Source organism: Megascapheus bottae, chromosome 6 (genome assembly GCF_031878675.1).
Source record: "Megascapheus bottae isolate mThoBot1 chromosome 6, mThoBot2.hap1, whole genome shotgun sequence".
Taxonomy (NCBI): Eukaryota; Metazoa; Chordata; class Mammalia; order Rodentia; family Geomyidae; genus Megascapheus; species Megascapheus bottae.
The window spans coordinates 49,217,351-49,232,774 of NC_143514.1; the positions used below are offsets into that span (position 1 = coordinate 49,217,351).

The following is a 15,424-nucleotide window of genomic DNA, read 5'->3' on the forward strand; positions in this document are numbered from 1 at the left end:
ACCTTCACTAAAAACGGAAGGAGGAATTGGGCCATTTTCTAAGCTTTTTAGGGAGAGAGAATTGTGAAAAACTGCAACTGCTCATGTGTCTCCAGGACTGCAGAAGAAAAGGGACATCCTTGGCCCTTCCTTTGGTCCATTCTTACCCATCTTATCCTGAATGTATTAGCAACGCTGAATTCTGGCCATTCTAGGCCCCTTTCCTGGTTGCTTATGGTGAATTGTTACTTTTAGAATCATTTTCCAGGTGTGCAGGGAAGGGCAGGAGGGCTGGAGGGCTTTGAGTAGACTCAAGGGCTTTGGGTGGACAAGGGAGTGCCTCTTTAACATACATCCCTTACCTTGATGTGCTGTTGTGATTAACAGTGGAACTTGGGTGCTAGCAGAGAAGGCATTGAGGAGCAGGTTAAGTCTACAGCAATATCCATTTTCACAGCAAAAAGCAGCCATTTGGAGGAGAGAGAAGTTGATTGCTCTGGCCAAACTCCCTCTGCATTCCAAGGGACCAGCAAGGTTCAAGATCAGGGAATCTGTCTCTATGTTCCCACTTACCCAAAAGCTTCTGTAATAAGTAAAATCAAGGAGGGGAAGTCTGCTGTCTAGACCCTCCCTGTGTTGCCTGCACCTTGCACATAGACTGGAAGTAGTTTACTAGGGGTTAAGGTTTGATGGAGTCACTCACAAATGATAACATTGACAGATTTTTGTTTTGTTTTGTTTCTTTTCATTCACTGCATAGTCCACAAGAAATGGGAATTAGCACCCCAGACAGCTTCAGCTCTTTTCTCCCACGACCATAAGCCTTGATTTCTGACTTGGAAAGGCATAGAAATATCTTTGAGAAAGAACGAAGTAGATGTATGATTCCCTGAGACAGACACTTCCTTGCACTAGCTCCCACAGGTTAATACTGCCTCCACAGCTTGAGCTCCCCAAGTATACATAAGGTTCCCTACAACCACCCCTATGCATCTAGGTCATTCTTCTCTACCAGAAGATACTGTTTCATCCTTTGAGGTCCACCCTAAGTGTGATTACATTGTGATCACTGCCCATCTAGCTGCCCAGTGCACTGGTTCCTGCCTCTTAGTACTGCTGTGATTTAGTTATACCTTGTCTTCAGCTAGCCTGGTACTCCTTAGGGAAGGGCAGACTGCCACTTATTTGTGTGCTAGTGCTTAGCACTCAGTTCAGGGGTGTATTGACAACTCGGGAGAAGTAAGTTCAGCCCATTTGTCTGGATATTGGTGCTTTTCCTTTGTCCCTGAAACGTGGACTTTGTTGTACAGACACAAACACATATGATCTTCAGCAAGTATACCACAGGGTTTTACTGACCCACAAAGTCACCTCTCTTCTCCCTTGTCTCATTGTAATGGCTGATATTCAAGGTTGAACCCTTTCCTGGCTAAAAATGCCGGAGAATTTACTGGACAGGAAGAGACCAAGCAGTTTGAACCTGCTGAAAGAACACACAGCTAGGAGCCAAGCCCTGAACCATCTGAGTCGGCAAGTGAAGGGATGGCTTTTCCTTGCATTGTAGCAAGCACACAAAACTGTGGGATCATCAGCAAGGAGGTCATCTGAGTCCAGGGTCTTGAACCCAAATCTGGGCTTGTTGCTATGGGAACAAGCTACACATACATACGCTTGGTATTATAAGCAAAATATGAACTTGAAATCAAAACCACCCACAAATAAGACCTGAGGACTATGGGGCTTTTTTACTTGAGAATTAAGAAATATCCCTGTTTGTCCTTCAAATCTTGAGAGCTGTCATGTGGCTCAGGGATCTGCAGATGTTTTCTGTGAAGGGCAGGTAGCAAGTATCACAGGCTTTGTGAGTCATTTGGACTCTGTTGAACCATGCTTGAATAAACATGTCTGTGTTATAATGAAACTTTATTTATGCAATTTCAATAAAATTCTTGACAAAAACTGTGGTAGGCTAGATTTTGCTATGCCCCTGGGTTCCTAGTGCTGCTTCTGATCCCATCCTCCGCTTCAACTGGACAGTGCAATGCTCGGGACCAAGCCTGCTATCTTGCATAATAACTAATCTAGATCTGGCCCTTCTCTGTGCCTGAACTCCATGAACACATCACTGAGACTCATTCTTCCCATCTGTGTTATGGCATAGTCACATTCCAAATGCTACAACAAGAGCAACAAGAAGCAAGTATGTAGAGAAATTCCCAGTTAGATCATGGATAGTACCTGTGTTAGAGAACACCCACACCCATCTTTTTTTTTTTTTTAATGTGAGAGTCCTGGGGCTTGAACTCAGGACCTGAGCATTGTGCTTTAGCTTTTTTGCTCAAGACTAATTTTCTGCCACTTGAGCCAAAGCTCTACTTTTGGCTTTTGGTGGTTAATTGGAGATAAGAGTAACCAATTCCAATTCTTGCCTGAGCTGGCTTGCAACCATAATCATCAGATCTCAGCCTTCTGATAGCTAGGATTACAGGCATGAGCCACTAGCATCCAGGTTTCCCTTTGTTTTGAAACCCATTGCTTGCTGATTCTGAGCTTCTAAGGGGGCAGTTGTGACATACCTATTAACTAAAATCTGAGTTACTCCTCCCCCCTACCCCCACCGTTCTTGTTCTTATTCTCTCTCTCTCTCTCTCTCTCTCTCTCTCTCTCTCTCTCTCTCTCTCTCTCTCTCTCTCTCTCTCTCTCTCTCTCTCTCTCTCTCTCTCTCTCTCTCTCTCTCTCTCTCTCTCTCTCTCTCTGTGTGTGTGTGTGTGTGTGTGTGTGTGTGTGTGTGTGTGTATGACTTAGCAGACCATCCAGGAAATCAGATTCACACTGTGGTGGCCTGTGTCTCCACCGTTTGCTCGGCACTGTCCTGACTTACTGGATAGGTGGGAAATAGGAAAGGAGGTAGCTGGGCCTTATGTCAGGTGGAAAGCAATGAGCCTTTTTTGGTCTTTTCATGGAATGGGTTTCTGGCTTAAGAATCCCTGATATTATAGCCAGGTGGCCCCAATGAGGAGACTTCATACATTCCTTCTCGTTAACTGGTGAGTTCCCTACCATTCCAGGAACACTTATTTGTCACCTTGAAGAGAGTTGTAGTATTGAGGCTTGTCAACTGGCAGCCAGGGAGCCCATTCTGACAACACAGAGGGGATATGCCCAGTTCAGCCCCCTGAAGACCTGTTGTGCATGAGCCAGACCTAGGCTGGGCACCTATACACAGGCATTCAGATCTCTTCTCTTGGAGTTGGAAATCTCAGTCTCAGCTCTACCCTGTACCAACCAGACATGCATATATACAAAGAAGTCTCTTCCACAGGGAATAGGTTCATGCTGGATTGGAACACAGCTCTCCAAGTTATGCTGAGTTTATCCTGAAGGTTGAATGAAATTGTTTCCTTCAATGAGCTGCATGTACAATTGATTCCCTTTCCTTCTCCCACCCTGCCTCCTAGTCAGGTGAGGGTAACAAGGCAGCCAATGCCAACAGCGGCAGGGTAAATAATGGTCACAGACAACTCAGCCCTCTCCCCAGAGTAGACTTACACAGTGTTTTTCTGTCCACGTTTGTGTCTTAAGAGCAAGTTGGATTGTTAGTTGAGTGTCTTTTGCCATGTGTATAACCACCATACATTTTATATTCACTCAGTTGAAGTGGCATGCCCAGCCGGCAGATTATACTGGGCCACTAGTACAGCAAGCCCTCCATGTCCTGAAGCTGCTTGATAAAACCCACCCTTCATCCTTAGCAGACCAGTGGCCAGGTCCACAGGAGATGCAAGGGGTGGGGATATGTAGAGCAACCTAACACACAAGTCCCAACTCCCACCCAGCAGTCCCATGTGAGGTCAAAAAGCAGATTTATCCTAGATGTCAGGTACCAGCTAAGTCTCAGGCCTTGGACAAGGCCTACCTCTATCTTGGGTCTCTTTGCTCTGTAAATGAAAGGATGTTAGAGGAAGAGGTAACTTATGTGCCAGAGCAACCTGACTGTTGGACAGATGTGAGTTTTCCCGAAGCTTCTACTGAAGTCACTTGGTGGTCCAGACTGAGCCTGTTATAATGCAGCACCTGTGACAGAAAGCCCAAGATCAGCTGGAGAGACTGGTCTCGACGGCTTGTCATCACCAGGCAGACTTTTAGATGCACCTACTTTGAGTTCCTCAAAAGCTTTCAGCACTGGCCTCCAAAAAGGCCCATGGGGAAGTTGTTCTGCACAGAAAACTGATGAGTGCATCAACTTAAGGGACCCCCACCCACCTTGCAGGCCTTTCTACCTGTCTGTTCTGTCTTTGTGGATGATAGAAGCTTCCACCCCAGCAAAGGTCAGAAGCCTCTAGCAAGGTTCTTTTTGTGTTTGCCATCTAGGTAGCCTTTTGCCCACATGGGTAAGAAATTGAAAAGGCAGTGAAGTCTTCTCTCTGGAAACCTAAATGTAGGTCTCAGTGAGCATGCTAGCTGGGGGAAAGAGGAGTGGGACTGTTCATTTGTGGCCACAATAAAACAGGGCTGTGGCACCATTGCCTCCTGGTGGAGGCAAAAGTTCCCATGAGCACAATTCTATTCTTCCTCTTGGGGGTTTGCCAGGCAGTGTGGGGTTCCTCCCCGGATACTGCAGGCGGTTTGAGGGACGCAGAACAGATAGCGAACACAGTGACAGCTCCAAGCTGAGCAGATGATGGGATGATGTGGGTAACCCAGTGGGAGATGATGGCTCCTGGCCAATCAAGCTAGCTCTTGGTAAGACCAGGGGCTATGCCAGGAGGTTTATAAGCAGAGCCTAGTCAGCTCCTAATGGGGGTAGGAGGGGAGCTCAACTCCATGAGGAGATTTTACCTTCACCTGGGAAAAGAGTGTAGTGGGATTTCCTCTAGGGTAAGCAGGTCTTGGGCCAGGATTTCCTGATCTTCAGTATTTGAATCCCAGCTTCAAGTCTACATGGAGATGTCATACGGCACAGCTCCCTCCCCAGGTTCAGCAGCCATTCCTCACTGTCCTCACAAGGTAGCTTAGCTGGGGCCTCAGCAATAGCATTGGCCCACAGGATTGTCTGGAAGCACTGAGAGCAAACTTGCCACCTCCACTTAATCCAAGACCAGTCCCTGAGTCAGATGGAGAGTTTCTGAGGAGACACAGGTGAACTTCTGGATCCCACGGCACCTCTTGTGCAGGGCGGGGTGCTCACACCTGGGTTTGAGTCCTGACCCTCTGAAGACTGTCATGCAGAAGCCCACAATGATGCTCCAGCGTTACCCACTGATGACCTCTCCTGCCCAGTGAGGTGGTGCACAGGTGTGAGGGGCTTGTCAAGAACCCTACTGCGCCTGCTCTGCAGAGGCACTGTGTGATAGAGGGAGATGAAGATTACAAGGATTATGAGGGAGGAGGTGCTCTCATATTGCCAAGAGCTGTAGGGCCAACAGAAGGCCTTTTGCCCCCTTTTGGCAACTGGACCTCACCCTTGAACTCTCCTCCTCTGTTCCTTTTATTTTTCTTTTTTTGGGGGGTTGGCTTCAAATTATCTTGTTTTGTTTACATTACACCCAAGTTTCATGGTACAAAAGACTTGCAGGTGCAAATATGTCCCGCCTTCATTAACTTCCCCTCCCTTTTTAATTTATGTGATTTCAATTTTCCTTCCCTGTACTGTTAATTAGGGGACCCTCTAATCAGTGCCATTATCACAGTGGTATTCATGTTTAGGAAAGCCGCTAAACAAATGCTTGCAAAATTGCTAAATGGCTAATTAATGTCTGTTAATTAAGAAAATTGCTCATGGTAACAAACCATGCCGTTGCTGGCAGCCGCTAGAAAGACACACACTTGTTGAAATTAGTAGCATGGCAGGTAGGGGAACATCTGCTCCTCAGAGCTTTCCGGAAGTGAGCAGCCCCTCGCTCAGCCAAGAAACTACCAAGCCTGTCCCCAGTGGTGTCCCCAGGTTCTTGTGCACACTTCTGTCCCAGGCCCAGCTCCTCCCTGGCTTAGGAATGTGTCTCCCAGTGAGCAGAGCCCTGCAGAGCCCTGTGGCTCCTCTCTTTTCAAATGTAACCACACCTATCCCCCATACACGTTGGAAGTTTTTCTCAGAAATGGCACAGTACAGGAAGGATGGAGGAGAATCCAGCTCCTTGCGGCTGATGGGCTAGGGGGCACTTTTAAGGCAGGTTCCCCACACCTGCCACATATTTACATTTACATGTAAAAGAGAGGCTCTGCCTTAAAACATGTAAGACTAGAATTTTTTGTTTTAGATTTTTTTGAGGGGGAGGTGGTACTAGAGTTTGAACTTGGCCTCACATTTGCTAGGCAGGCACTCTACCGCTTGAGCTACACCCCAGTCTTCTTTTGTTGCTTTTGCTTTAGTTGTTTTTTCATATAGGATATTAAGTTCTTGTCCAGACCGGTCTTGAACTGTGATCCTCTTGGTGTATGTTGAGTAGCTGGGATTGTAGGTATACACCACCATTCCTGGCCGTTCTTCTTCTCCTTTTTGAGGTTTTAGGTTTTTTAAAAATAGTGATTGCAACCTACTGAATTGATTTTGCCACCCACTAATGGGTTGCAGCCCACAGTTGCAACAGCCCTGTGGTTTAAATGAATTCATCTTCCTCCTCTATTCTGTGGGATTCAAGGTCAGCATAGATGGGAGCTTTGGGTCAGTTTGGTACTCCAGGTGACTCACCACCAGCTGGTGGGAAAGCCCAGCAGCCAAGGGTAGCTATGCCTGTCCCCTTCTACCCCCGCTTTACCTCTGTCCTTGAACTTCACACTTCAAATCTGACTTAATTGTGTAGCCAAAGCCAAAGCTTTTCAACCTTTGCAACTTCATTTCCTCACTGGTAAAAGTTAAAATAAGAGATTCCCATCTTACAGAGCTGTTTTGCAGTGCTGATGAATTTCCCCAGTACAGAGCCTTGCCCTGTTGTACCTAATGCATCTGTCCTCACATTCCCCTTGGCTCAAGCTATAGCACTACCCTGTTGCTCCACTTCTGTTCATCCTCATCTACCACCTCTGTCGCTATCTCCAGCAGGCTTGCTGTTCCACCTCTCACTAGCTCTTGGTCAATTCTGAGGGACCCGCATTACCTTGTCTTCCTCAAGACTGAGCTTCTTGAGGATAGAGACATCACTTGTTCCCCTCCCCCACCCCCAACCACCATCCTCTGTGAATGGCATTTGCAAGATTCGTATTAAGGTCCCCATGGTGTCAGGGGTCCTCTTGTCTGTGTCACTGCCCGCCCCCACTCCCCTTGAGTTCATCTCAACCAATGTATTTAACATGGCAAACTCTGTTCAGATGGATACTGTGTCCAGCCCTTACTCCTGTGTGCTTTGAATAAGGTGCTTCGTTTTATTTTTTGTTCTTCTGAATCCCCTGTGAACGTACTGATCAGCCCCCTCCCTCCCTCCTGCCCGCCGTTGTACACCATTGAAGCAGGACCTAAGCAGCTGCTCCACCACTTCCCGCCAGCCAGAGCCCACCACCCGCACGCCCGCCGCCACCCTGCGTTTTGGTTTAATTTTTGTTCTTTTAAGCTTCTGCGCTTCTCCATGTGCTGTGATCTATAACCTGCCTCTACTGTCTGGCCTCACAGGGTCCTCCGGGGTCACAGCCCTCGCCGCACGCACAGCCTCCACCTCACAATCCCAGCAGCATGATGGGACCCCACAGTCAGGTAAACGCACTGTGGCTCGCCCGCCCGCTGGCCGGGGGGCTCGGGGCAGGAGGAAGGAGAGAGCCCGCAGAGGAAAAACAAAAATCAGAATGTGCTTTAGACCCTGCCTTCCGGTCTTCATTGACAAGTTTAATTTTCCAAGGGAAACCCCACACACACACCAAAAAAGTTAATCTTCATTCTTTGGACATCACACGCAGAATGGATACAAATAAAACCAAGAGAAAAGAAAAAATATATTCCTGTGACCTTGTCAGCGGCCTTTGCGTTTTTGTTTTTTCCTCTCACTCTTTTGGTTTGGTTTTGAGTTTGGTTAACCATTTGTTTGTAACTGAGGCTGCATCCCTAGCCTTTTCTTTGTGCACTCACTGCTGAGAAAGCTTCCTTGCCCATTTCCTGCATAAGTTAGGATACCCGCTGTCCCTTACCGTTTCCCATTGTGCTTTCCCTTTAAATCCTTTCTCCCCTTCCCACTCCTTCTTGTCAGTGGTTTCTCTGTGTGTGTGCACGCGTGTGTGCGTGTTTTCAGCTCTGTCTGCAAACCCTGAAGCTGTTACATGTAGGTCCTTTGTCTTGTTCTTGTATGTGCCCTGATGGAGAGCAGAGGTATTCTTCTTTGCCCTCCATTATTTACCTGTCCTGTGCAAAGTCCCAGCCGCTGCCCCTGTGCCCTAAGTAGAGCTCTGCACCGGGGACACCAGTGTGGTGTCAGTAGACATTGGGTGTGTGGGTTCCTTGTTCCTTTTGCCCATGGGAAGTGAGGGAAGAGCCTACCCAGAGAAAGAGAGCTCCAATGATCACTGGGCATAACAAACTGGACTTGGTGGAGTAGAGAGCGTTTGTGTTTATTGCTGTACTGTAGCACAGGCTATCATTGAACTAATTCCCTGTAATTGCAGCCTTTTATGTCACCACGATACGCAGGCGGCCCCAGGCCCCCGATCAGAATGGGAAACCAGGTACTGTATGTTTTCATATTCTCTCTCCCCACACTCAGCCATCACTGACCCCAGGCAGACTTGGTTTGGAATCAAACTTGGAGGACAGGATTGAGGGGTAAAGGACAGAACTGAGATGGAAGACAGCTTCCCCGCAAGGACTACTCTGAGCTCGTGGTGCTGTGTTGGCCCTACCTATGTGGATGGTGTTAGGCATACTCCCCTGGGCTTCAGAGGACAGTAAAAACAACAGCCTAGTGGCTTTGCCAGGGACTCTATTCTTCTAGAGACCGTGGTAATGCTCCTGTCCCTCCTCCCTTCTGTCCCCTTCTTTGGAGGGAGCCAGGGGTCTTCCTCCTTAATGAAGTTAATTGACAATGTGAATTTTTTCCTGGAAGCTTTTGAGAATTGCCAATGCTGGGAACTGCATTCCTGCTCCTAGCAGGAGAAGTGGCTATAGGAGTGCCTGGATCAGGAGCCTGGCTGCAGCAAAACAGGATGCCAATATAGTCTGTCTGCCTCCCAGACCCAGCTTGAAACAATTAGAAAAGTGATGTATTTGTGTATGAAGGGGCTTTTCAACCTGCAGTGGCACTCCTTCCTCTGGCCCGTGTGGGTTGGTCACCTCTAGGTGGTCTGGAGAAATCAGTTGCCATGCCACCCTTCCTGGTCCAGCCCATTGTGCAGGAGGAGCCTGGCAAAGTGCAGATGAGTAGATGCCTCTTCTGAGAACCAACAGAAAAAAACAACCTTAAAGAAACCTCAGGGGCATTTCTTTTTAATATATTCTTTCAGAGACTTTGCAAAAGCCCATCAGAAAATCAGACAGCAGTGCCGGCACACCAGCCCTTGTTTGCCTTTGGACTTGAGAGTTTAGTCAGTGACTATATTGGCCTTATCTGTGTGGGATTCTATGCCATCCCCAAACTCTTCAAGAAAGCTCCAAAGCAAGTCAATTCAGAGATTGGAGAGGAGCTCATATGTAGGGCCTCCAGGGTTAATGAAAAACTATACATCAAAACTTCCAAAGATGGGCCAGGAGTTTGGCCTAGTGGTTAAAGTGCTTGCCTAGCATGCATGACCTGAGTTCGATTCCTCGGTACCACATACATAGAAAAAAGCCGGAAGTGGTGCTGAGGCTCAAGTGGTAGAGCTCTAGCCTTGAGAAAGTCCAAGGACAGTGCTCAGGCCCTGAGCTCAAGCCCAGGACTGGCAAAAAAAAAAAAAAAAAAAAAAAACTTCCAAAGACCTGTTTACTGTTTTCTTTAGACCCAAAAGGGATAAATTTGGATGAGGTATTATAAAGACCCAGTTCTTTGAACAGGAAGTGAGTCTTGGGTATATCATAGATGAGGAATCAAAAGGTCAAAGAAGATGAATGATTTTCGAGAACCTCACAGTAAGCTACACTTTGGTCAGTTCCCCAATTCTAGCCCAGTGCAGATTCTCCTTACCCAATCCCATTCACTTAACTTTCAGAGTTGGAACCTCATTGCCCTGACTCAGCCTTCACTCCACCAAGTGGGCTCCTTTCCCTGCCCCTTTAGGGGCTTGGACCAAACTAGATATAGAGCAGATATTCCTGGCACTGATTGTGACCCTTCCTCCAGCAACTGAAGGACATGAGAAGGCATGTACATGCTTCTGTTCAGCAAGTAAGCATAGCAACAGGCACCTGAGAGACTATACAGACAATAGATCCATCATCAACACCTTGATTCCTCCATATGATTCCTCCATACTTACATGAGAAATCCGTGTCAATTTCCCAGTTCCTTATGGACTCCAGAAATCTTTATCTTCCACAGAGGGATCTGTCCCTTCCATAGGGATCCCTTGAGGGTTCATGGAGAGTGTCTGGGATGGGACCGCCTGAGTGAACTCAGCCCTTTCCTACTCCCTGTAGAGGGAACAAAGGTCGAGGGTGTACCTAAGCTCATATACTTGTGTTCTATGTGCCTTCTGGGAGAAGGTGATTAGCAGAGTACTCAGACAGTGATCCCTGACTTGGCCTCTAAGACTTGCCTCCATGACTGGAACTTTGTGGCTGTGTATAAAGTACCACTGTTGTCCAACAAGGGTGTTTGGGTGACTGGTGACCAGTGATACTCAGCCTAGTTTAGGAAAGCAGGGGGTCGGAACCAAGGCTATCAGTACCACCCACACACAATTCTGAGTAGCTCCCACCTGGCCCTGATACTGTTTTGGTAAGACAGGTGTGAGCTGCAGCGGAAGCTGGCATTTGTCCCATTTCCTGGCACATGATTCCTGTGCCTCACCCCCCAAGATTATAGAATTGTTGGCCCACCCACAGAAACCTGTGGAACAATCCCATGGCATCTTTTTCTTGGTGGCCCCAGGAGGTGTGCACAGCAATGTTAGACCCATCCACAGCCATTGTCTTCTACTTAGGCTTGAGAGCTTTAACCTTCTCAGTGTTAGATCTGCTTTCCTTAGCTCTACCCATTTCTACTTAGTAAAGTTCCCAGACAGTCTGGTCCCTATATCAGGGTCACTCAGTGAGAGCTGTCTCTTTCAGGCCCCTCTGCTAGAGACCTAGCATATGGCAGGTTAAGCACCGGCTAAAATGAAAGCCCAGGAAGAGCCTTCTATAAGAATTGCTGATCTCCATGGGCTTCCTGAAGAGGGATGGGCTGCCATCCCTCTGCTACTCTGTCCAGATCAGTAAGGAGTTCCTGTCCTCAGGACTGAAAGGTTCTCCTCCACCTAAGTCTCCTACGTTTCCCCAGTCCAGCCTGCCACAGAAGCAGGCCTGCCTTTATGTCCTATAACCAACTCCAGAAAACTCCCAGCCCCAGTTGGCAGAAACAGAACAGCCAAGTGATTGAGAGTGAGAACTCAAGTGGAGAAAGCCAGAAGTAGGACAGCTAAAACCTAGGACATAAAGAAACAACCTCTAAGCTCCCCTAAGGAAGATCTAGTGGCACTTGACCAGAGGTATACCCAGCCAACTGGTCTGGGTGGTTCACACCCTCCCATCCTAAAAGGAAAGCAGTGAGGATCAGGCCCTTTTCTTCTCACCTCAGTGCTGGCCAAAGGCAGAAGTGTTCCCTACCCAGCTAGCCTGCAGTGACAGCCAGAGCCAGTGGCCCTCAAAAGGCCTCCCTGTTATGGCGCCCCACCCTTCCAAGCACTGGCACCTGCTCCCACAGAACCATGAGCAGCAGTCACCCAAGACTTTTTCCCTAAAGGCAAGAACTTGTGCAGTGCAGATCAGGTGCTAGGGTTGAGGACCTAGAAGCATACTCAGCTTCTCCTGCAGCTGAAGTAACTTTATGTGCCAAGTGATTGCTTTCCGTAGACTTTCACAATGCATACCAAGCACTCCCTTAGGAACCCATAGCACCCTGTCCTTCCTTGACAGCAGTCACACTGATAGCTACCACTGCAGCAGGCCAGGAGAGTAGGCTGTCCTTCAATGGCTTATCTTGTCACCCCTGAAGGGGAACAAATGGGAAGCTGGGAGTTTGGGAGGCCCTCAGTGTCCTTGGATCTCTGGGCTGCATTTGCCCTGTCTCTCTTAAAGCCCTCCTCGCCCTTCTCTCCATGATGATAGGGTTTTAGCTTGTGGGGCTCTCAGTTCCTGTAATTTGGAGGCAGAAGTAAAATGAAGTACCTCTCTGGAGTTCAAGTAGAAGAGTATTGGGCTTCAGCAGTCGATTAAACTGCGGTATCTGGAGTTTAAGTAACTAGGAGGGAGTGAGCCCTGATGCTATCAAGAACGTTCTGGAGCTGGACACTGGTGGTTCATCCCTGTCATCCTAGCTCTTCAGGGTGCCAGTGACTTACCCTTATAATCCTAACTACTCAGGAGGATGAGATCTGAGGATCGCAGTTCAAAGCTAGCCAAGGAAGGAAAGTTGGTGAGACTCTTAACACCAGTTAACCACCAGAAATCTGGAAGTGGCTTTGTGGTTCAAAGTGGCAGAGCACTAGCATTGAGCAAAAGAGCTTAGGGACAGTGCCCAAACCTTATAACCAAAAAAAAAAAAAAAAAAAAAAAAATTCTAGCCTCAGTTCAAGGTTGTGCAGTTCCACAGATCTGGAAAATAGGCTATGGTTTCTCTCTACCACCCTATACTTGCCAGCCCACCCCCACCCAACCACCCTATCTGATGCTGCAGTTGGAACTTGCCAGAGCTGACTGTCCCTTGCTAAGAGGTCCACCCCAGCCAGCAGCCAGCAGTCTGGTCTTGAAGCAAAGTACTAGGTGAAATAGGCAGCTGTATTTCCTACCGGCTCCAAGGAACAGCTTCTCAGCTTGTGTCTTCAATCTCTTCCAGCCTCCAGGAGGAGTTCCTGGGACACAGCCATTGCTGCCCAATTCCATGGATCCCACACGACAACAAGGTAGAGAGGGCAGGCCAGGTGGCCTGGGTATGGGGAGGGCTTGCCCTGCCTTGATCACTAACCTACTCTCTCCCACAGGCCACCCCAATATGGGAGGATCAATGCAGAGAATGAACCCTCCCCGAGGCATGGGGCCCATGGGTCCTGGCCCACAGGTAACCAACCATGTATCTGTCTGTCTGTCTAGCCTTCTCCCTCACCATCTGTGTGCACCCGCCTTCTCTCCTTTTTCCACAGTTTGTCTTCCACATCTCTGCAGGGCTAAGAGCAGGAGGATGTCCAGGTTTCCAGCTCCCCACCCTGCCTGTAATGGGCAAGCAGCAGACAGTGCGGAGGAACTGGGAGTGGGCATCCTGAGAGCCTTCTCATTGGCAGAACCTGCTAACATGGGTGGCCTAACATATGGCTTGGGGAATTTGGAAGACAGAGAATCTGGTACCATGAGTTTGTGACGGGGGCCTCCAGGAATCCATAGCTGCCTCCCACTTATCGTGGAGTAGGCTTGGGGTAACTTAAGGGCCACTGTATGTGATGACCCAGAGACAGGGCAAGTACGTGTCAGGGTGTCCTTGGATGAGTCACTTTGACGTCTTTGGGCTCCAGTAGGCCTGAGTTTCCCCATTTGTCAAATGAAGTGGAGCAGGGTGTCTAGGGCAAGGAGGAGCCAGGCTGCTAAGGAATCCAACACCCCCTTTAAGCCCAGGCCTCAGCCATACAGTAGACTTCTGTCCATTTGACCAGAGCATGCCATGTCCTAGAAGAAATTATTTCAGGTACTCCATGTACCTCTTCACAATGACAAGTGAAAGCATTTGCCCCATAGCACATAGAGCAGGGCCATCTGCACAAGAATTGGCAGCTCTTTTTGCCTGGACATTCTCACAGTTCCTCTCCTTCCTTTAAGTATTTAATGTGACAGAGTTTAGTTTCACTGGGAATGCTCCGAAACCTGACTTGCTTGAGGGAGAAGGGCAGTATCGAGGTCTGAACTCAAGGCTTCATGCTGGCTAGGCAGTATTCTACCTTTTAAATCATACCTCCAGACCATTCTTTTTTTTTTGCCCAATTCTCCCCTTTTTCATATAAGTCAAATGTTATTGCTCAAGGCTAATCTCAGACTGTGATGCACTGTGTTTTGGTGTCAAATGTCCCACATACCCAACTAAGCTGACTTGAGCTGTAATCCTCCTGATATCTGCCTCCTTAGTACCTAGGATTAAAGGCATGATCTACATGGCTTTCCAAAGGAAGCTAGAAGTCTTAGGAGAGTGGCTTCACATACTGAGAAGGTAGCTAAGTCGCTTCACACAAGGTTATGTTCTAGAGCATCCCCTCTCATTTCTCCCTGCCTCTATTGTAGGTGATAGAGATTCTCTGAGTCCTCCGCAGGTATCTGGTTTCTCTGGGCTGGTATAGCACCTCCCATTTACACATGTTCTCTTTCCCCCTCCCTCCCTCCCTCCCTCCCTCCCTCCCTTCCTCCCTCTCTCCCTCTCTCCCACCCTCCCACCTCTCTCTTCCCTCCTCCTCTCTCCCCTCTCTTGTCATGGGGCTTGGACTCAGGTCCACACTGACCCTGAGCTTCTGTGCTCAAGACTAGCACTCTCCTACTTTGAGCCACAGCTCCACTTCCAGTTTTCTGATGATTAATTGGAAATAAAAGCCCCATGGACTTTCTTGCCCTAGCTGACTTAGAACCATGATCCTCAGATCTCAACCTCTTGAGTAGCTAGGATTATAGGCCCAGTGCCCAGCTATGTGTTCCCTTTTGAAAGGAAACCTAGAAGCCTCTGCTTGGTCTGAGAAACCCACTCCAACAAACCATTTTTTGGGAGGTCCTATCTTCAGCTGGCCCCATTATGAAACAAAATGAGCCTGCAGCATTTTAAGCCCTAGCATGCCTATTTTATTCTTCTATTCCTCAAAGCTCATGTGTTTACCACCAACTTTCAAACCACCGGTGGCCAGCTATGTGGGGCTGCTTCTGAGAAGGGACAGGGGACAGGATCTGAAAACAACACCCCTCCTCCAGAGTCCAGAGTGGCTCTCAATAACCAGACCTGAGCTGCATGGTAGTCACTCTTGGTGGAGAGTCGGCCGTGGACTTAGATCTTCAGTGTAATGTGGGCGGATGAGATCTGAGACCCCCATGGGGATGGTCAGAGCCTCATTTGTTAGATGGAGGCAAGCGCAGCACCGGCCCGTAGGCTGTTGAAAGGAGGAAGATCAAGTTCTTCATGTGATAACTGGTCCTTAGTTATGACTATGTAACCCATACCCTTACCTCCTGCAACATCACAAACAGTTTTATGTCTTAAGAGACATAGCTGTAACTTAGTGGTAGAGCGTTTGTTTGCCTAGCATGAGGAAGGCTCTAGATTCCATCCCAGCACGGAAGTGGGGAGATATTTGTGTAACGATAGTAAGTGTGGGGCTTAGGAAGCTGGCAGTA

General features: G+C 48.2%; 1 protein-coding gene across 4 annotated transcripts in view; it reads left to right on the forward strand.

Moving 5' to 3' along the window:
- Positions 1-15,424, forward strand: part of Ssbp3 (single stranded DNA binding protein 3) — a 152,344-nt gene that overhangs the window by 121,653 nt on the left and 15,267 nt on the right. For 2 of the 4 annotated variants that reach the window (XM_090334767.1, XM_090334768.1), the window contains exons 6-9: positions 7,583-7,663; positions 8,563-8,622; positions 12,906-12,972; positions 13,051-13,127. In XM_090334767.1, coding sequence (XP_090190893.1) covers positions 7,583-7,663; positions 8,563-8,622; positions 12,906-12,972; positions 13,051-13,127 — 285 coding nt within the window. The remainder of the gene's footprint in view (positions 1-7,582; positions 7,664-8,562; positions 8,623-12,905; positions 12,973-13,050; positions 13,128-15,424) is intronic. The other 2 variants (XM_090334770.1, XM_090334771.1) reach the window with 1 other exon arrangement.